Source organism: Notechis scutatus, chromosome 3, assembly GCF_049901735.1.
Source record: "Notechis scutatus isolate UNSWTSFEM ecotype Mainland chromosome 3, rNotScu1.2, whole genome shotgun sequence".
NCBI lineage: Eukaryota > Metazoa > Chordata > Lepidosauria > Squamata > Elapidae > Notechis > Notechis scutatus.
In genome coordinates, this window is record NC_142011.1 from 64405269 (window position 1) to 64426775 (window position 21507).

The window sequence follows — 21507 nt, forward strand, 5'->3', positions numbered from 1 at the left end:
CATCGTAATATATATATATTAGTAAAACTTGTTTTTTTCCTCCGCGTGATCGAATGTCTAATCTACGAATCCCTTTCCGAAAAGTGGAGAACGGGACGAGAAATAGTGGGAAAAGAAAACAAAGCCCAGACCATATATTACAGTCGTGGGGGGAAAAAAACCACGCCTTTAAGCTGGAATCCATCAAAGCAGCTAAAAAGTGAGTGGAGGGGGGGGGATGAAAAGCACATTTTGCAAAACTGGGCCAATAACTTCTATATAGAATTCCTGACTTTTTCACTTTCGAAGTCGGACGTTTAAAAACATTGACTGTACACTTTTTGTCTCTCGTGCGAGAATGCAAAAGATGTTTGCATCTTTGACTAATTAATGTTTATTGGAAGATCTTAGGAAGATTGCAGTATCTGAATATTGCTGCAGTTCATGTTTACTGCAGAAGAGCCTCCACCGTTAAATGGGTTTTGCTTCCTAGCCGGAATTATTATATAAGTAAGGAAAATGAAATCTCCGAGAGATTTTTTGGTCACTTCTCAAGTTATATTCATGCAGTGTGTTTTGGCAACGATATAGAAGTTATTTGCTATCACTCTTTTGCTTTTCGACTTCCCAGTTTTGCTCAGCATTTCTCAATCTGCAACTTTTAAAATATTTGGATTTCAGCCCCAAGAATTTCCCAGCCAGCAAGCCCAAATAGCTTAAAAGTTACTGAGGTTGAGAAACACGGGGCCTGACTGACGGTTCTGGGATTGCCGAGCGGCCTCGTATCCGATTTCTATTCAAATCCGACTCGGCTGGAACTCCTAAGGGCATCCACGGTTGGCTACCTGCTGACACCGTCATAGCCCATTCAGGAAATGGATTTTCTGGGCTTTTTTTTTCTTTAAGGTGACTGCGACCTGAAAGGTTAACATATCCACTATAGCTTAAACTGCCGGAAAAGCTTTCCCATTTAAGTTAGTCTTTTCCCTGGGATGCAACTGTTCCTGTAATTAAAACATCATTTGAGCACATTTTAAGGGTACCAAGGTAGGGAAAAATGCATTTGCAATTGGTTGTTGCTGTCTCTTTAAAGGGAGGAGGGGGAGGAAGGGGGAGAGCAACGTTGATTGGTCAAGATGCCACAAGAGACTTCTGTCTCTTTTAAGAGCGAGAGACAGCGAAAAAGGGGTGGGGTTTCTTTCGTGCCTGCTGTTTCCGTTTCAGGTTGGTTCTCGGCGTCTTCCGTCGTTGTATTGCCCCGAGGAGGTAGCGACGGCGCCGCCTGGTGGTGTGGTTGGGTAGGACTCTTGACTGCGGCCTGTCTTTAGGGAGAGGGATAAAATCCGTGTTGGGCTAGTAACACCCCATTCCACCCCCACCCCCACCCCAACTCCCAAGAGATTTCAGATGTGAATGTCAACATAATGTGCCTTGTAAAATCTGTTCAAGAAATTGAGGGTGGTTGGATCAAACCCATTTCCCCGACATAAGAGCGATGCATTATTATCTGCTTTTCTTTAAATGACCCTAACTATTTAGAAGCATGTTTCAGTAACTGTCGATCTGCAATTTTATTTCTTCCTGATTGTAATTTTGCAATCATGGGCAAAGGGAGGATAGAGGTTACGTTGTGTTTAAATGTGGCCAGATGATAAGTTTTCTTTGAGGGTACTGTACTCCGTGGGTAACAGCAATATATAAGGTGTGCTGGAAAGAAAAGAACCCCAAATACAGATTTCTGTGTAAAAATTTTTTAAAGCATACTGCAGTAAAAACAATTACATTTCACAGTGCTGCTGCAAAATCCCTTAAGCATTACGTTTTCTAGTATAATGTAGTACAGTCCTGTGGAAATTATAAACTGATTTTTTTTTACTTGGAAAAGTACATGCTTTTGCTTCATATTTTTAATAGAATGACCAGAATATATAAGTGAAAGTCGAAATCTGTTGAGCTACAAATACTGCTAAGATGATTTTTTTTCATCATCTGCTAGAGATATAGATTTTTATTAGCCAAATACAACTTTCCCACTTCTTCTCTGACTGAATGTCAGCCAGAGTGTTCTTTTCCTTGCATTAAAGTTGTTTTTTTAAAATTCTCCCATTTTTAATCCCTTTCGTTCTGAAGCTTAAGGAAGTAAACATAGCATTCTTCCTCCCCACCCCCTCAAGAGAGTGACAAGTGCAAAGCACTCAGTGAGTTTCCAGTATTGGTGGTAGGAAGTTTAACCGTGTGCACACATACCGCTTGCCAAGGCAACACATAATGGGATCTCAAGCAAACAATGGATTATGACTACTCTGTACAGTTTGACTGTCAGACTTTTTTTCTTTTTATCCAGCTAAATTGAGATATATAAAGGTATTTTTCTCAAGTCAAATTGAGTGAATCAATGATATTAATAGAAGATGACATAGAAGAGATAATTTCTTTTATACAGTGCTGCCTAATTGGTTTGGAGTTATTTGCATTTTTCCCTATTCTGGCATTCTTCCCTATCCAGGCATTTCTGCCCACTAGGTTAATATATCCTCTCAATGCTTGTGGCAAATTTGTATTCTAAATTATATGAACTGATCTGGAGAATCTGTTGCATGATGTTGAATAGCTGCAAGCGCTCGGGAAATCTGTTTCACCAATGAAGAATAGAATTATGAATTTCAGTTTAAGACAATATTTGTTCTCTTTATATTTTTCAGAATTTTGCTCAATTCCTGTTAATAAACTAAGGATATCACTGCATGAATGGCAGCTGTGGATGACTTCAAGTTCCAAGGTACATTTCAAAAAGGGGTTTCCAAAACCTTTAGATTGTTTTGTGTCATTGCTTTGCATTGAGAATTTAATCTGTCTCATTTATAGTGCATGATGTGGCCACTTATTTTTAACAAGCAGTGTTATCATTGTGGAACTGAATACAATTATCCTTTCCTAATGGGAATTAGCTCAAGGTATAATTATTTTTAATTCACCAAGGAATTCAAATGACATATCCACTTCATTCTTTGTATCTTCTCCATAAAATATTCTGCTTAAACCTAATGTCAGCTTCTCCTTTGGCATTTAATTGTTCCTTGACCAAAACAGGAGATGCAGTAGATGGGCCTTTGGTTTCATTCAAAGCATATTTATTACAACTATATACAATAAGATTAACTCAAGTAACTGAGAAAGTGTAATAAGCCAGAAATCTTCCTGATGTTAGGTAAGTATTGTTTATTGCTACTTGTTACAAATCTCCCTGTTGGGTTTCTGCTTTGTGGTGCTTCTTTTTATATTCAATTTCAGAACACAGTATAATGGAAAACAGCATTTTTAATAAATAACAATTCTGGTGAACTCAGTTCTAGGGCATGGATCCAAAGCTTTGTTTAACTGAGTAAACAAATGTCTTGGTAATTTGACAAGATATTTACTTTAGAATACGATACAAGAGTTAATACCATATAACTGTATGCCTTGAGAGGAAACGCTAAGAAAAATAAAGTCTTCTGCAGGAAATGTTTGTTTTTCAGAATTTGATGATGCAGCTAACTTGTTGGCAGCCAACCCAGATGCCGTCACTATAAGTATTGATGAACCTACTGAAAAACCAAAGAAAAAACATGGACGCCTGCAAGAATCTGGAAGAGAAGAAGACGATGAACTTCTGGGGACAGATGATTCTGATAAAACTGAGGTTTGATGAAAACATACTGATTCTATCCGACAAACTGCTGTTCTTCCTCATATTGTTAATAAACACTGCACATATTGTGTATAAAAAGCAGTAGAAACTATTAAGGACAACTATCTGCAGGAAAGAGACACGCTAGAATAGTCTTGGGATGATTCATATACTATAAATTTAGATCACAGCTAGAAACCATCTAATGGGATGAGGGATTTCCCCCCTTAATATAGTGTTATTGCCTTGAATCATCCATTAGCATTGTGCTGATTGTACACAGATGTTGCCATTGTTACAATCTTGGTTTGAGTTTCTGGTTCAATAAGTCAATATTAAAGGGATCCACTTATGTGTAAACATATTAGATTAACTTTAGGATATTCTGCATGGCTTTTTTCACTTCTAATATCAATGCAAACTGGATATAAATCTCCACTCCAAGAACTTTAAAAGGGAATTTTGTCCCTGTCAATAGACAAAAATTTAGTGACACTACTTGATTGCCTTTAATATTAAATCTGAACTCCTATACAGACTTTGAAATAGGTTGAGTAAATTCACAGCTATCTAGCCTAGAAATGGAAAGAATATATGTGCACATATGACTGGGAATAAGAAATGGGTAAAAACTGAGTTTGGGTCAAACCATGAATCAAATAATTTCATCATTCCCAGTCATGCATACATATATATTCTTATAGTTCACTAGAGCGTAGTCTAAATCAGGGGTCCCCAACCACCGGGCCGCGGACCGGTGCCGGGCCGTGGAGCACTCTCTACCGGGCCGCAAAGATTTTTTTTTTAAAAAATGAAGGCTTTCTTCACCTTCGGTGAATGCTGCTGGGATCGGGGATCAAGGACACAAATGAAAGAAGGGGAGGGAGGAAGCAACCGAAGCCTGTCCTTCTCTCTGGGTCAGCTCTCTCAGTCTCTCTCTCGCTCCTCCACCAGCACAGGAAGAAACTGCTTCAAAGAAGCAGGGGGGCTTTTCCTGTCGCTGAAGCGCCCGTTTCTCCCCACCCCATCCGCCGCTCGCCCGCCCGCCCGCGCACGCCTGTGGATTCAACCCAGTGCTCCGTTCTGCCTGCCTGCCTGCCTTCGTTAATGGTTGAATCGGAACAGCTTCGGCTGAGTAAAAGAGCGAATAGTTATTATTCTCAGCGAAGCTGCTCCCAAACAACCAGAAACTAAGGCAGGCAGGCAGGCAGGCAGAACGGGACACTGTGGATTGAAGCGGGGGGCGGTGGGGGGTGGGGGTGAAACGGGCGTTTCAGAATAGCTGCGGCGACAGGAAAAGCCCCCTTCTCTCCCCGTCCCCCCGTCCTTGCAAAATTTTCTGCTTGAAACCGGTCCCTGGTACAAAAAGGTTGGGGACCACTGGTCTAAATGATTGGGCTTTGGCCAGGTTGATGCCAGGTTGTCTCTCTTTCTGACAAGAGACTTGGCAAAACTACATGCATGTGCTTTCAGTGAGAAGAGTTTGTAGATTTAACATAATGTAAGTAACCCTAACATAAAATATATGGCATAGATTTTCCTGAAAGTTCTGATTTCCAGCACAAATGTCAAATTCAACTTTCTCCGGAGAGGTTCCTGATTCTAACATAAGTGATATGTGTAAATAATATAGTTGAATAAGAAAGAAACCTGTACTTTCTTCTTAAAAATCCTCTCTTCCAGTTGCTTGCTGGGCAGAAGAAAAGTGCTCCTTTCTGGACATTTGAATATTATCAGACATTTTTCGATGTGGATACGTACCAGGTTTGTCATCTCCACATATGTGTTTGGTGTACCGTGTTCATAATGTGTTTACTTTAATGAAATAGTTTTCTTTCTTTTTTTCTTCTTGTTTCCGTGAGACAATCCTGCATAGCAGGTCCTGCTCTGTATTTATTTTGCTACTTCCTTGTCCATATGTGACTTAACAAAAAGGTATACATGACCATTCCTTTTGAAAACCTTCCAAATTTCCATTGCTTCTCTCTGCCAATTTAAATGGTTGGAATAGAACTTTATGGGTATGATAATCATTTTTGCACTTTTTCATGAACATATATTATTGTTTAAGATTTTTCTTATTCGTCATACAGATAGTCCTCAATTTATGACCATAATTGAGCCCAAAATTTCCGTTATTAAGTGAAACATTTGTTAAGTGAGTTTTGCCCCATTTTATGACATTTCTTGCTACAATCGTAAGAGAATCACTGCAGTTAATAAGCTAGTAACCTGGTTGTTAAGTGAATCTGGCTTCCCCATTGAATTTGCCTGTCAGAAGGTCACAAAAGGTGATCACATGACCCCAGGATACTGCAACCTTCATAACGTTTCATGTTTTTTTGTCCTTTTTAAAAACCATTTTGAACATTTGGCATTTCTTTTTTTTAATGTAGGACTCCAGTCTGCATTGTGTGACCTATTACTTTGCCAGCATGTGAAATTAAGGATATTGTACAATAGTTTGCATGTTCCAATAAGTTGCCTGTTTTAGTATTGGAATGTAGATTGACCTCTTCCATTCTTTTGGCCACTTCACAGATTGTAGTTTTTTAGCATGGTTTTCCAGATTTGCTGCCATAGCTTGGTTAGAACCATATTTCTGTGGGTATTCCATGACTTTCTGTAGCTAACTTCTAACTTCTTCTAGTACTAGATGTTCTTGCGAGAGGGAGATATTTCCTAAGGAATCTTAGATGTTGACATTTCTATTATACAGTAATTCAGCATACTCCTTCCATCTTGTTTGATCTTTGAATCAGTTCTAACTGCCCATTGGTATACCCTTACCATGCATGTAGTGTTGATCTAATAAACCGTTATTTACTGCTCGGGGCGAAAGACCTCTATTGTTTTCTCTCATTTATAACCATCACCACATTGTGCTATTTTTTAAATAGTGTTGTGTGGTGGTTTTTTTTTCAGAATTCAAAGCGACCAGGCTTACACCTAACATTAAACTACAAGGGCTGACTTCATTAAATGCTCAAAGCAAGCAGTACCAATTTACGAGTTAGCTTATTTGCAAACCAAACCTATGATTAAGGGAACTAACAAGGCTTTTTAAAAAAAAAATAGAAGGAAAATGGCTGGATTTAATTATCCAAATCATGTAATTTGTTTGCTTTTGGTTTCTTGATGTATGAATGCAAACAATATGTTGCACGTTGTTTATTTCTGTCTGAATAAACCATACTTAATTTGCCCAAGATCCTGATTTCCAACAGGGCAATGTATAGATGGTTTAGTTAAATCCAAAATGTGTTCAGTATTTCTTTAATTTAAACAGTTTATTTATCTTTAGCCATATGATCTATGTTGTTTTAATTATTATCAGGTTTTGGACAGAATCAAAGGATCTGTATTTCCAGTGCCAGGGAAAAACTTTGTGAGACTCCATATTCGGAGTAATCCTGATCTTTATGGTATGTGCAAACAATACAGTTTTGAATAAGGGATTTTCTCCCGCTTTCATGCTGAATACAAATAAGTCAATCAAACTAAAATGGGAATTTGCTTTTGTCTCAAATTAAGGTCCATTTTGGATATGTGCCACACTAGTCTTTGCTGTTGCAATTAGCGGTAACCTTTCAAAATTCTTCATCCATCTGGGTAAACGCGATTTTCACTACGTGCCAGATTTCCGCAAAGGTTCGTAAAATTATTTCAAACAGTTTGTATCTGTTCGGTTTTTATCCAGTGAAAGAGTTACAGTAGCGGGGATTGCGGTGAAACAGTTTGAGGAAGGCTGCAGCTTTCTTTGTAGCCAGAATGTTGAAAGGCAGTCAGGAACTCTGGGAAGGCTTCTCAGGGAAGGCTGAGGAAGGAATCTAGACCAGGGGTCTCCAACCTTGGCAACTTTAAGACTTGTGGACTTCAACTCCCAGAGTTCCTCAGCCAGCTTTGCTGGCTGAGGAACTCTGGGAGTTGAAGTCCACAAGTCTTAAAGTTGCCAAGGTTGGAGACCCCTGGTCTAGACCATGTTCTGACAGAGAGGAGAAGCACCACTCATTCTAGAGATATCATTCAGGACAGAAAACAAACCTGATGGGCTGAGCTCAAGCAAACCACCCACAGGAGGCTCGGCATTGCAGCCGACCCTTGGAATCAGTGCCTCTCGCTCTAGGTAGCCAAGGGTGTAAGGTGGGTGGGCAGGAAGTATAGCATCTGTACAGCTTTGACTTCAGAAGAAGGCAAGAGAGGATCTCACAAACATTCACACAAAGGCTGAAGAGAGACCCAATTCCTATGATGGGGTCCAGGAAGAGGAAACGATGCCAAGCTCACCAACGTGAGTAATCCCTGGTAAAAGAGATGCATTTGCTTGGCTGCTTCCGCTAACGGTGCCAGGATGTATTCTCAACCAGACTGGAGCAGGTGGCTCCTGGATCTATCCCAGGCACGTGTCGTCGTCCACCTTGTAAACCACAGCAGTAACCAGAATGGATGGGTTCCGTACTTGTAAGAAAAGCAACAAGGTGATAAGTCACCCCTCACATAAACTAAGAAACAAATAACTTGCCAAATTAGATATTTAGCCCAGAGTTACATTGCCATAGACTCTTAACTCTAACTCCTCAATTCTTTAATTAGCAGCTCTGTCCTGAATTGCTCACTTGTCCAAGGGGCTTCCATTTTAAAAGATGTGTAGCTTGGCACATTGACATGCAAGGAGAGAAAGATAAATGAGTAAGATACATGCACATCTTAAGGTCCCCAAAACAGCTTTCTATTCCTAATGGGCACATGAAGAGGCCCTCTCGGAATCCACACATTCCTTGGCAAATCAGTACATTATTTATTACTTAACACATGCCCTACTTTCAACTCTGGCGAGTAGTCAAAGCAGCAAATAGAATTGAAAAGCAGAGTTCTAAAATATATATGAATATTAAAGTGTATGAGCCAGAGGCTTAGGGATGATTTCAGTCACTGATTTCAACACTTGATTCCTTCCCCCCACCCCAAGTGATGGGAGAACTTGTCACTTTCCAAGGTTTGGTATATATAGCGTGAAGGTCCTCATTTAGATTACCAAGTTTTAAAGAAAATCTGGAGGGATATCACTGGTTCTTGCATAGTTTACTCTGCAGTTCATGAAGCTGAATACATTATGATGCAAATGCCTGTTAATCTTGAAGTGAATCGTAATCCTAAAATAAATCTCTTTATAGTCTCCATAGCTGCAACAGCCATCTATGCTTACGCCTGGCTAATTCCTCTTGCTCTCTGGGGATTCCTTATGTGGAGAAACAACAAAGTTGTGAACATTGTCTCCTACTCGTTTCTTGAGATTGTGTGTGTTTATGGCTATTCACTCTTCATTTATATACCAACAGCGGTAAGTATTGTACAATTAAGTATTTTAGGAAGAACAGGTGACAATATGTGGAATAGCTAAATAGATCAGTATCAGTTTTTGATACTCCACGCGCAAAGTTTAACTGACAGATCTGTATTATATGATGTAGGGCATAATTTAATTGTTTAGTCTATTATTTCTTGATTTATTAATGGCAGCTGAGAACCCTAGGGATTGTAGTTCCTACCTACCTGCTGGGGAGGGCGTCAAGTTGGAGAAAGGTTTCAAAACGTCTGGAAGGTGACAGCCGTTCTTCTCACAAATGTGTGTTGATAGAGAGGCTACAACTGTTTGACTGGACAAAGATATAGGGCTCCCATGTGTGATTCCACAGGGCTCCTTGTCATGGGATGAGGTGCTGATAGGATGAGACAAATGTGCTACTCCTGCATGGCAGGTTTCTCCATCACAGCTAATGCTGATGATGTACCTGGATGATTTTTAGATAGATAGCGGATTAAAATGTTTTACTTTGCAGTCAGTAAAGGACTTTATTTCTTGCCTTTTCTCTTTGTAGATTTTATGGATCATTCCACAGAAAATTCTCCGATGGGTTTTGATGGCATTTGCTCTGTGCCTTTCAGGATCTGTCCTAGTAATGACATTTTGGCCTGCTGTTAGAGATGACAACCGGAGAATCGCATTGGCTACAGTTGTGACCGTTGTCCTTCTTCATGCCTTACTAGCTGTTGGTTGTTTGGTATGACCACCCTCAACTTGTCAAGAATTACCTTCAGTTAATCAATTTTTATTTTTCAATATTGCTTTTATTTAGATTTGATTAGCTGTTGTAGAATTAGACAATGATATGTCTAATTAATCCATTCAAAATAGTTGGAAACTTATAGTATATATTGCATGACTTTGGTAAACAGCTATGGTCATAAGTATGAACCAGTAGCCAAGCACCTGAATTTTGATCACGTGATCATGGAGATACTACAAAGGTTGTAAGTGTGAAAAATGGTGATAAGTCACTTTTTCAGTTCCGTTGTAACTTTTAATGGTCACTAAATTTTAATGGTCACTAAATGAACCGTTGTACGTTGAGGACTTCCTGTACTATACTTTTCAGATAGGATCACCTATAAATAGTGTTTTGGTATTGGTTTCCCATATCTGACACTCTGAATCTTCTATCTTGGTCATCTTTGAATATTTTGTTATTTCTATGTTGACTGTTCCCTGCCCAAGTACATTACAAGTAATCCTTGATTTACAACTGTAACTGAATATGGAATTATACTCGTAAGTCATGCCAGTCATGAAGCAGTGCCCATGACTGTACCCGATTTCATAATCTTTTTTGTGGTAGTCATTAGATGAATGCTGTGGTTGCTAAGCAAATCCATTGTCCACAATGGGCATTTTTGCTAACAACTAGAAGGACATGGGAAAGTTGTAAATCGTGATCACTTATCTGTGGGACACCTCCATAAATGTGGACCTGTTGCCGAATACCCAAAACATGATCATGTGATTATGGGGTGATGCCCAACTATCACAACTTCAAATCCGGATTGCAAATACCTTTGGGGTGGGGTGTTGTCATAGCTTTGAGTGATCGCTAAGCAAACGGTCATACATTGAGGACTCCCTACACAAATATATGGGATTGTGATATTCGTGATGTTCTGATATCTCCCTCTTGCTCCCCATTAATGTAGGCATACTTTTTTGATGCCCCTGAACTGGAGGTCCTTTCATTGACTACAGTGCTTCCACCTAATGGAACAATAGAAGTAACAAAGGCTCAGTAAATAAGGTAAGATGTTACCTTCGTAGAAAAACTTTTCAGTGTTACAGGACCCACTGCAAGTGGTATCAATTTAAGCAGTGATACAGGCAGTTAAAATGTGCTTCTATTCTTAGGTGGTTATTTCAAGCACATTTTTCCTGGCTGTTGCAGAAGGTTTTTGTTGCACAACAGCTCAGGAGCATCTTGCACAGAGCAATGATTGGGGGAGGTGGTGACATGCCAACAGAATCATGTTAGGCACTTTTAAATTTTTGACATACCGAGCCCAAAAGGTTCACCATCATTGTTCTGTTACTCTAGCAAGCCATCTCTGCAATTTGTTGTAGAGAAAGAAGGAGGTTCCACAGTATACTGAATATTCCCATGTCTGCTTGAAGCCTGAACTTCCAACTCCAATTAAAAACTGGCCCAGTAAATAACATTTTAATCATAAAATTCCAGTCTGTCTTCCATCTGTTTCAATCTCTGTATGACCCTGCTGGAACTGATCATCAAATATTTGATGACAAGGTTCTACCTTGCAGACAATATCCAACTTTTTTTTTTCTTCTCTTCTGAGCCAAGAGCGTATGTGCTTGATCAGTCTGGAGGCAATAATGTGTTGAGTGATGGCCAAGCAATTTAAAGCTGACAAGATGGAGGTCCTGCTAAGTGGGGGGTTTCTCATGATCTGAAAGAGGACAGGAAGCTTCTTCTGAAGGAGGTGTACATGCTACAGGAGGGGTGTCAAACTCAAGGCCCGCAGGCCAGATCCAGCCCGTGGGATGCTTAGATCTGTCCTGCGGGGTTGCCCAGGGAAACAGCAAAGAACTTGCCCGCAGTGCCTCTGCCAGCAAAAATGGAGCTCAGGAGGCTGCGACGGCCTCCTGCAACCCTCTGCGCACAGCCCTCCCAAGCACCATTTTTTCTGGCAGAGCACTCGGGCCATTACAGGCCCCCGACACGAGTGATGTTGATCTGGCCACGCCCACCTTGGCCACGTCCACCCAGCCCCTAAGGTCAAACACAACCCGGATGCGGCCCTCAATGAAATTGAGTTTGACACCCTTGTGCTAAAGGAATCATCCTTGACTCAGTTTTATCAATGGAGGCCTGGCACTATGGAGTCTGCCCAGCATTGGCCGAACACACTGATTAGGGTTGAACCTAGATTTAGGGTGCCTATCCTTATTTATTGATCCTCTTGCAATCTTTCATTTGGACCAATGCAGTGCATTTTATATGGAGGAAGTAGTTGATAACAATCCAGAAATACTTTTGTTACATAACATATCTAATAGCAACAGTAGAGTTGAAAGAACTGTAGCAGTTGCCAACTTGATTCTGAGCCAAATCCATAGTGCTATTAAGATTGATCTCAAGTCTATTAGTCACTTGATGTTGCTTATTTGAAGTACTGTCTTAGCCTTCTTGGGTTTTTTGATTTAGGAATTGGGAAAACATCCCTGTTTGTTCCACTGTTGGGCGAAATATTGACTGGTCTCTGATTATGAACTACTTTCCTACAAATCTGTATGTGGCACCAGTTCTTAAAAGGTTTTGGTAGTGATCTAAGATAATGGCTAATAGTGTAATCCATGTGGGTGAATTCTATGGCTTTTTAATATCTGTTCATTATAACTAACTTTAGAATTTCTGTTTATCACCTAGGAGATTCCTATGAAGTTCCGAATCAGCTGAATTGGTCTGCTTGAGAGTGATTTTGTTGCTGCACAAAGAGAAGCAACCCAAAATGAAACCTGGACCACGAGGAAACTTTGAGTGGGACTTTGGGTCTCTAGATACCATTTGAATGTAAACACACTGTCTATAAAAACGTATATAGTGTGCTTTTCTGCAAAATGCCACAGAAAGAAATAGAGAGTTATTTCAAAACTTTCCAAATTAAAATAATTACTGTTGAACATTTGTTGTCTTTAGGAACCATGTTTTTTTTAAATATTAAATCAGCTGTACTTAGTCTTTACAGTTTTGTGGGGAATGGCTTCCTTCCTATGCTATAATACTCATTTAGCAATGATATGACAGAAGAATTCTCCAGTGTGGGGCTACTACAGGTAATCCTCGACTTACAACCAAAATTGGACCCAAAATTTCTGTTGCTAAGAGAGACAATTGTTAAGTGAATTTTGCCCCATTTTTTGTTGTTAAGTGAATCATTGTACTTATTAAATAACATGGTGGTTAAGTGAATCTAGCTTCCTCATTGACTTTGCTTGTCAGAAGGTCACAAAAGGTGATTGCATGACCCCGGGAGATTGCAAACCGTCATAAGTATGAGCCAGTTGCCAAGCTTCTAACTTTTGATCACATGACCACAGGGATGCTGCAATGGTTGTAAGTGTGAAAAATAGTCATAAGTCACTTTTTTCAATGCAGTTACTAAATGAACTGTTGTAAGTCATGGACTATCTATATGTGAAATTATCTCACACTGAAATTGGGCAGGTTCCCACTTTGTCAACAATGACCTTTTTGTTCAGGCACTTCTACTATTTCTTCAATTTAGCTACATCAAGCATAGTTGAATTGCCTTGGCTTTCATTTTGTAATGAACTTATTTCACTGTATTTTATTGTTGTTTTTTTTGACCATTTTATTGTAAATCTAATGTGTTTTTAATAAAATGGAAAGCTCTATATACATTTTTAAATGCTTACATCTATAGTCTTTTCCATTTCAAAGTCTACAATTTGGCAGAATTTTTCCCCTCCAGACAGCAACTTCGCTTCATTTAACATGGCCAAGAATTACAGACACTTTCCATTAAGTATACTTCTGCATATAGATACAGTAAGAATATATAAAACTTCAGATGGCCATCCTACACTTGAGAGGGTGTAAATCACTTCTAGAAGTTTAGGCTTTCCTGCTGCCCCACGGTGCAGTACCTTCCAATCTCACCATGCTGGCTAGGGGTGAATAGCTAGAAGGAAGATCAACAGACTTTCTGAAATGCATTTTGCATTTGGTAAAACCAAAGAGTACAAGTAAATAACCTTCAAAGATTTTTATAGATCATTGGTTTAAAACAGTTGTGCAACTACAGCATATATTGGCTTTTTTGCCTGGAACTGATATTCATTGCCTGCCAAATAGATTAGGCAGAAGTAAAGGGTTCCCTGTCCATCGGATCCAACTCGAAGGCATATGGTGCTCATCTCCATTTCCTGGCCGAAGGAGTTAGTGTCCTCCAAAGACAATTTCTGTGGTCATGTGGCCAGCATAGCTACATGCCAAAGGTGCACAGAACTCAGAAGTAACCTTGTTGAATTTAGAGGAATTGCCTGTACAGATTTTTATATTGGTTTTCTGCCTCACCTTTTAACCAAAGACTTATCTTTCTTCCCAGTCCTTATCTGAATACCATTATCTGGATTTAAAACAGTAATAAAACCAGTGCAATAAAAACAGGTTTTTCTGTCCTTGAACTATAGTTGTCTCAGCCATTTTTGTAATTTGGTTACATCATAGGTAAGAAATGTGAAGACTCTGCTTTGTGAACTTTGGATGAAAAACTTATTTTAAATTCTTGAACATCATATATATGTAACAAATACAGGAAGAGCAGGCAGGATGAGCTACTGAGAAAATTCCCCCTTTCTTCTCATAGAAAATCCACAGTGGGGACCTGATATTCTTATCCCTGGAAACCCAGAAGTGATATTTGGTTTGGTTACTATCAGTATTTTGTGAGATATGGTGTAGATTAGAAGAATTGTATACTGTAGAGATTATGCACTTCTCAAGGCACTTCCAGCAAGGTACAAAGTTCACAGATTTATTTAAGAAAATGTATTGTCAAATTTAAGAATATGGTACATAATCTTAGAAAATTTGGTAGGTTGTTCAGTCTTATCTCTTGGTGGTTTACTGTCAGCATTCCTTCCGTTATTCCCAAGTTTTTGCACCATCTCTTACAGCACTGCTTTTCAAATTTGACAACTTCAAGATGTGCGGGTTCCAATTTTCAGAATTTCCCAGAGTGGCTCCTAGCTTGTCTGGTTTCAAAAAAAAATTGTATGGCTGGGGAATTCTGGGAATTGAAGTCCACACATCTTAAAGTTGCCCAGTTTGAAAAACACTATCTCACAGTACTGATGGAACACCAGTATGTATAAATAAAGGAGGGTATTTCTACACTTGTGAAAAAGCAATATCTGAATATGCAGGCCACACCCTGCATATTTCAGAAAACAGTTGTCCCTCAAAAACAAAAAGAGTAGACCATTCATTGCTAAAACAAAGTCTGGGAATTCAAACTTGATCAAAATAGAGGGCTTTGAGCATGTGTCTTTTCAGCAGGCTGTTCAAGAAACTGGCACTGAATACAAGATGCAGCTGTTCCATATGGAAATAGAGAGCTACTTGTGAGAAAATGTCCTTACAAGAGTTTTTGAGTATAGGGAGTGATCAAAATATTTCTTGATGAAAATGAGAAGGCTGGTAAAGACATTCTGCGTGACTTTAAGTAGCATACTGTACCTTAGCTACCTCAGTTGTACGAATAGCCTTAACCTTTCAACCTTTTAGTGTCAAAACATCCTAATTTTTAGCATGAAGCATATGATTTCAGCTTTTCTTCACAAGTCTGAATTTTGGTGCAAATGGGTTGACCAACAAAAAAATACCTCCTCCTCCATTATTGATTATTTTCTCCAATTTTCAGTGGAAGAAATTTATTTAGTGTTACTAAGATCATTCCAAACACGCTTCCATGATGTGATTAATGAACACTGTTCAAGAACTGGACATAGTCAAATAATCAATTAAGAATTCATTTGCTGCTGTTGCTCAGCATCTTTCAAAACCTAAGTATCTGAGTGTGATATGCTATGAAAGTGATCTTTGCAAGAAGAGCTTCCCATATTATCAACATAGATGCCATACTTGCTGCCACTCCTGATGACTAAAAGTAAGTTTGGGTTTACAATTCTGGTGAAAGTGTGAAGTTAAAAAAAAAGCATGCAGAATCTGAACTATGCCTTGAACTAATATCCTCTTATCCTGGTTATTATTTTTGTAATAATATTTCACACCAGTTTAATAATGTAAGAGCAGAAATAGCATCATCATGTTTTGGCCTGCAGTCTTCTAAATCATCTTTGTTGCTCTTCCCTGAAATCCTTCTAGAGTCTCCATATCTTTTTGTATCGCGGTGACCAAAGTTGGATGCAGTATTCCAGGTGTGGTCTTGGGAGTCTCTTCCAACTTAGTCTATTGTAAAAGAGTTTTATAATGATAAAATAGAAAGTCCTAAATATCCCACATTTGAACCTTGAACCACTCCTTTATTGGGGATGTCTTGCTAACTGCCTATGCTTTCCACCTCTTGTCTATTCCATTTGCACAACAGCATGTGAAATTGATTGTCAATCAGTGTTGCTACCTAAGTGGACAGTTTGATTTCACAGAAGTGTGATTGACTTGGAGTTACATTGTGTTGTTAAAGTGCTCCCTTTATTTTTTTTGAGCAGTGTGTTATGGTTAAACCCTCCGAGGAGTAGGGTCATTGATTTTGCATGGAAGAAATCTAGTATTATTTCCAGGAAAGATTTCTCTGGATTTCAATTCCTAAATAGATTATATAATCCTTGTTTTTGAACATGTTGAACCTTACATCATTATTTATTTTAACCAACATTCAGTTAAAGGCTTTGGATTTTTTTCAAGGTAGAGAACTGATAACTGTTATGTTGGTCATTTGAGGCAGCTAACCACCCTAACAATTATTAACTTTAGCTCAGGCTCTCCTTCTTTCCCCCTTTCACTTTGCTCCACATTGAATTCTACTTTGCAGAATGTAGCAGCCTCTCCTTCTGCCAAGATGTTTAGAATGAAGAGATTTATGCAGAGGTTCTGGATTCTCCTGCATGTGTGCCTATCTACTATCGTTGGTAAAATCTGCATGTTCTTCTTCCCAGGTACTGTGAAGAGCTATCTCCTGAAGCACAGAGAAAAGAGTGGCATGGGAGACAACAACCCAACATTCATCTATGAAAATTGGGGTCCAACTTTCTTCAGCTTCTCCTACTTACTCTTTGTCTTGAAAGTCAAATGGAAAAGGCTGGAAGATGAAGCCTTTCAGGGCTCTTCTGCTCCTAATACCCCCGTAGCAGATCTCAGAGGGAAAATGCATCGCATTCTGGATTTCATGCAAGGTAAGTAAACACCAGGATAATGCTTTTGAGAAATATGGCATTTGCTAATAACACAAGTGAAATAGAATTGCATTTTAAAATCAGGATACTAACTCTGTTCTATTTATTAAACAGACAATTCTTTTTTTTTTCATGTAGTTGGAATTGACATAAAACATGTTAAAATAATTGGGGGAAAATGTTAAGGTGGCATTAGAATTGTTGAGCTAAGTAGTTTAATTCTGACATTTAGCAAGAAATAATTTAACTTTATATATGTATGATTGACACAGTCAAAATGACTTTTATAAGTAACATAGGCTCCTGTATATACTGTACCTAAAATTACATACGGCATACTAATATACAAGATTATGCATATGCATGTATTACTGGGTCCAAGGATACACACATTCAAATACACGCGTGCAATCTATGCTTCAGATTTTTTCCTCTTAAAAACTATTAACAAATGCCTTCACAGAAAAGAAACAGAGCATGATAAATCTTGAACTAATCCAGATATATATTGCCAGCACAAACACAAACTGCACTTTGCCTCTCTCTTAACATATTCATAAGTTATCGGCTTTTACTTCATAGTAACTAATTAACTGCACTGCTTTGGAAATTAAGATAAAGCTCAACTTTTATACAACTTATTCTGCATATTCGAATAGTTGCCATAGGTAATTGAATATTTTAGAGAAACAAAAATACATTTGATGGGAAATTGATAAAGGGTGATGTGAAGAACAGAGATAATTTTATAATTTTACGTTTTTGCTTAATTGTAATGTGAATCAAGCTACTAAAGTTTCTTCAAAAAATCCTGGCTTAGTTTTATTGTGAACAAACTCATGGCTGTCATCAGTTGGATCAAGAGAGATTGTATAGATACTCAAATAAAAATCAGAACATTATAATATAAAATTCTATCGCAAGTACAAACATGTTAAAAAACAAAAATAGCTAACCATATCATAAAGTTTCTTCAAACAGAGGCAATGTTGAAAAGATCATTTTAATTAGAGGATTTTTATTGGTGATGCCAATAAGGTTCTAAATCTTTGCTCTGCTTGTGAGTATTGTTGGGTTTAGAAAAAATGGAAAAGGGACATTTTAAAATGAAATACATGCTGCTGAATACATGCAACATTCCTGCTGAATCCAGGCAATATTTTTATACAATGTGCAGATGCTGATTATGAAAAACAAAATATGTTGTTCTTTATCCCATAATGCTTATTGAGAATTAGAATTGTACCCTCATAAAATATTCTTGGCAAAATAATTAATGTGACAGTAGCAGGGTCTTAATAAAGGTTTCCTGTGCTGGAATGAATACACGAAGACTTCTAGACCAGGGGTGGAATTCAAACTGTATTACCACCGGTTCGGTGAGTGTAGCTTGTTGGGCATGCTTTGACTAACGCCGGCGTGCAGCTTTCCCCACACCAGCTGAGACCTGCAGTGGCAACCAGCTGAGAGCATAAGAAAAGTGTAGGGACGGATGGGAAGGCCGATCCTGCGCTTTTCTCTTCTTTTTCCTCTCAGCTGATTGGAGGATATTTTTCCCTCCTCTTAGCTGATCGTGGGCTTTTGTTACTACCGATTTGGCCCAACCAATCCTAACCGGTAACATACCACCACTGTTCTAGACCAATATTTCTCAACCTCAGCACCTTTAAGATGTGTGGATTTTAAGTCCCAGAATTCCCCAGCTAGATTGGGAACTTGTTCGAAATGGCACCAATAAAAGTCTATTAAAGCATATTGCCCTTTCAAATCTCTCAAATGTTATATTAAGCAGCCATGTTAGGTGTCTCATATACACAAGAATGTGACCAAATTCTTAACATTACTGTACATGTAGCATTTTAATTGTAAATAATCCCGAATAAATATGAGAACTATAACAATTCTTATTCTCATCTTTACCCCTCAAGACTGATCTGTGTTTTCTTGCAGGTAACAGGCCTTTGGTCCTAACATTTGGAAGTTGTACCTGACCTTCATTCATAATTAGATTCGGCGAGTTTAATAAACTTGTTGAAGATTTCAAATCTGCAGCAGACTTTCTTGTAATCTACATTGAAGAAGCTCATGCCTCAGGTAAGGCAAACGTGCTGAAAATCTAGTCAGTAGATTGTAAAGGATTGTATTCTAGGTTACCAACCTGGATGCATTTCTTCTTAAATATAAATTATAGAGCTTAATGGAGCAGATTTAACATTACATGACAGAAGAAGCTAATTTAACTTGGAAACAATTATAGTATATCTAATGCTGTAAGTATAATCTCCAAAAATATCAATATTTGATTGTCTAAGTCAAGTGTAATTTAATAAAGATTGCTGTTGAAACCCAACAGCTAAGAGGCTGCACCCTCACTGCTTTCTTTGACATTTTATCTGCATGAATAGAAGCAAAAATTTAATAAAATTAATAGTATCAAAGCCATACTTTCACTGTGTATTTATCAGCCAGCAGACTCTGGAAGATGATAAGACAATTGTAGAGTCATTTAGGCATAATAGCCCATGAGACTGGTTTCATCATGGTTTTGTACTTCTGGAAGAAAAACAGGAATACAAGCGGAATTGTTACAGTACAAAAACCAAGAAACTCTGGGCTCTTACATAGCCCGCTTCTATTACTAAATGTAAGGATGAATATATCCAGTATCAATAGACTAATTTGTTTTAGAATTATCCTTTGTTTTAGATGGATTTAGATGAAGTATTCTTTATTTTAGATGGATGGGCCTTTAAGAACAATATTGTTATTAAAAGTCACCAAACCCTTCAAGATCGTATAATGGCTGCACAGATGCTCCTAAAACAGCTACCCTTATGTCCAGTGGTGGTAGACACAATGGAAAACCTGAGCACTAACAAATATGCAGCTCTGCCAGAGAGACTGTATGTGCTTCAAAAGGGAAAAGTTGTGTATAAGGTAAAAAAAGAAAAGTTATTACATATTTATGTGAAGTGCAAGTTTGCAAAGCTAAACATGTATTTGAAACCTTGTGGGAGAGTCAAGTTAGCTTCGGGGAGACTGCTACCTAGAGTTTTTTTTTCTAAAACAGGTAAACTGTTTTAAATATGTATTATTATTATTATTTATTATTATTATTATTATTATTATTATTATTATTATTATTATTATTATTATTCATATTCATATTTTCATGTAACATCTTATGTTTTGCTGATAATTTGTCATAACTGAAAGAAAATAGTGGCATCTAATTCAATGTGAAAATGTAATCTTGTCTATCCAATTCTGAAATATCCTATTATTACTGCCACATGCTCATATTCTTACACCATATGCTTTCATGAAAAACTTAATCTTTTAATCTATTTATTTTATAATTATTAATCTCTTTATATTACTTTATATCCCTTGACTACACTTTATATTACTGTCCTTAGAAATTATCACTGGATTTTTTTTTCCTTTTACAGGGTAAACCAGGACCTTGGAATTATTGCCCGCAAGAAGTACGTGAATTTTTGGAACAACTTTACATGTAAAAGAACACCTCAAAGCAACCTGTTTCTGAGCAGCACTTACACTCCATTGCCTGATTACATTTTTAAAACATATTTTTATTTACAAAGGGCTGTATTTATTTGAAAAGATAATGGTGAAAACCTTACATCATTATTCAGCAGTCATGAACTCTCAATTAAAAAATAACATAAGATCTATTTATTCTATTTACCCTGGATTATCTGCCAATGCTAATCTTCATTCTTGTAATTGCCAGTGGTAGATACACAAACTGCTTTATAAATTTGAAATATATCTTTGTGGTGAATTTTTTAATGAAGCCATTCAATTGATAACATGATGGGTTGCTTTATATATAACAGCCCCTAGATCAGGGGTGTCAAATTCACATTGTTACGTCATCATCATGTGACATAATGTGACATTTTCCCCTTCGCTAAACCGAGAGTAGGTGTGGCCAGCATGTGACACGTCTGGCCCATGGGCTGCGAGTTTGACACCCCTGCCTAAGATAGTCAAACAGAGCAGTGCAACAGTGTAATTTCTCAATTATATTTCTTCTATAAGAGCTGTATTTGGAATTGTTAGTCTGTGGATCTGAACAGAAGCAGTCTTTGTACAGAATCAAATTTCTGGAGAACATTGGTGCAGAACCAACTGACATTTGGAACAGACAAACATGCATGATTGTTCTCATGGAACTCCTAGCATGGGCAGATGCATTGGATCCTTTGAACTCAAACCACTTAAGGACAGAAGCACAATCACATCCAGTTTTAAATGTGTCTGCAAAGAAGAACTTTCTGAATGGAATAGCTGTAATAATTTTCTTACTTTTGTTTCTATTAATATTTGTTTATGATAGTCATAGTTTAAAACATAGAGAACTATGACCTGATATGGAAAATATTTATAGAAACAAGATGCAATATTAAACTTGGTCCAAAAATCTTTGTCCAGCTTGAACTTGTTTTCTTTAAATATTGTATCATCTTATAATACAGATAAAATGGTGGAGTGGAACCTGGTGGTCTAAAAGGAAAGATTGCTTCAGACTAAATTAACTCTATTTCTT

General features: G+C 37.9%; 2 protein-coding genes across 5 annotated transcripts; both read left to right on the forward strand.

The window, feature by feature from the left end:
• Positions 1-51: 51 nt before the first annotated feature.
• On the forward strand, positions 52-12963 carry YIPF1 (Yip1 domain family member 1). 4 transcript variants are annotated; one of them, XM_087960300.1, is made up of 10 exons: positions 52-1026; positions 2682-2758; positions 3498-3661; positions 5333-5413; positions 6987-7074; positions 7184-7300; positions 8824-8990; positions 9529-9711; positions 10679-10776; positions 12421-12963. In XM_087960300.1, exons 2-9 carry the CDS (start codon positions 2728-2730, stop codon positions 10769-10771), a joined length of 924 nt encoding a protein of 307 aa, XP_087816426.1. In that variant the 5' UTR covers positions 52-1026; positions 2682-2727; the 3' UTR covers positions 10772-10776; positions 12421-12963. The 4 variants fall into 4 exon arrangements, with proteins under 4 accessions (XP_087816426.1, XP_087816423.1, XP_087816424.1 ...); XM_087960297.1 differs by having other exon boundaries at positions 52-199; XM_087960298.1 differs by lacking the exon at positions 52-1026 and adding an exon at positions 1201-1277.
• A 3562-nt stretch (positions 12964-16525) lies between these two features.
• DIO1 (iodothyronine deiodinase 1) lies at positions 16526-21383 on the forward strand. Its single transcript, XM_026665912.2, has 4 exons — positions 16526-16931; positions 18882-19025; positions 19669-19868; positions 20384-21383. The coding sequence occupies exons 1-4, from the start codon at positions 16598-16600 to the stop codon at positions 20450-20452; spliced, it is 747 nt and encodes a 248-aa protein (XP_026521697.2). The 5' UTR covers positions 16526-16597; the 3' UTR covers positions 20453-21383.
• The last annotated feature ends 124 nt before the right edge of the window (positions 21384-21507 follow it).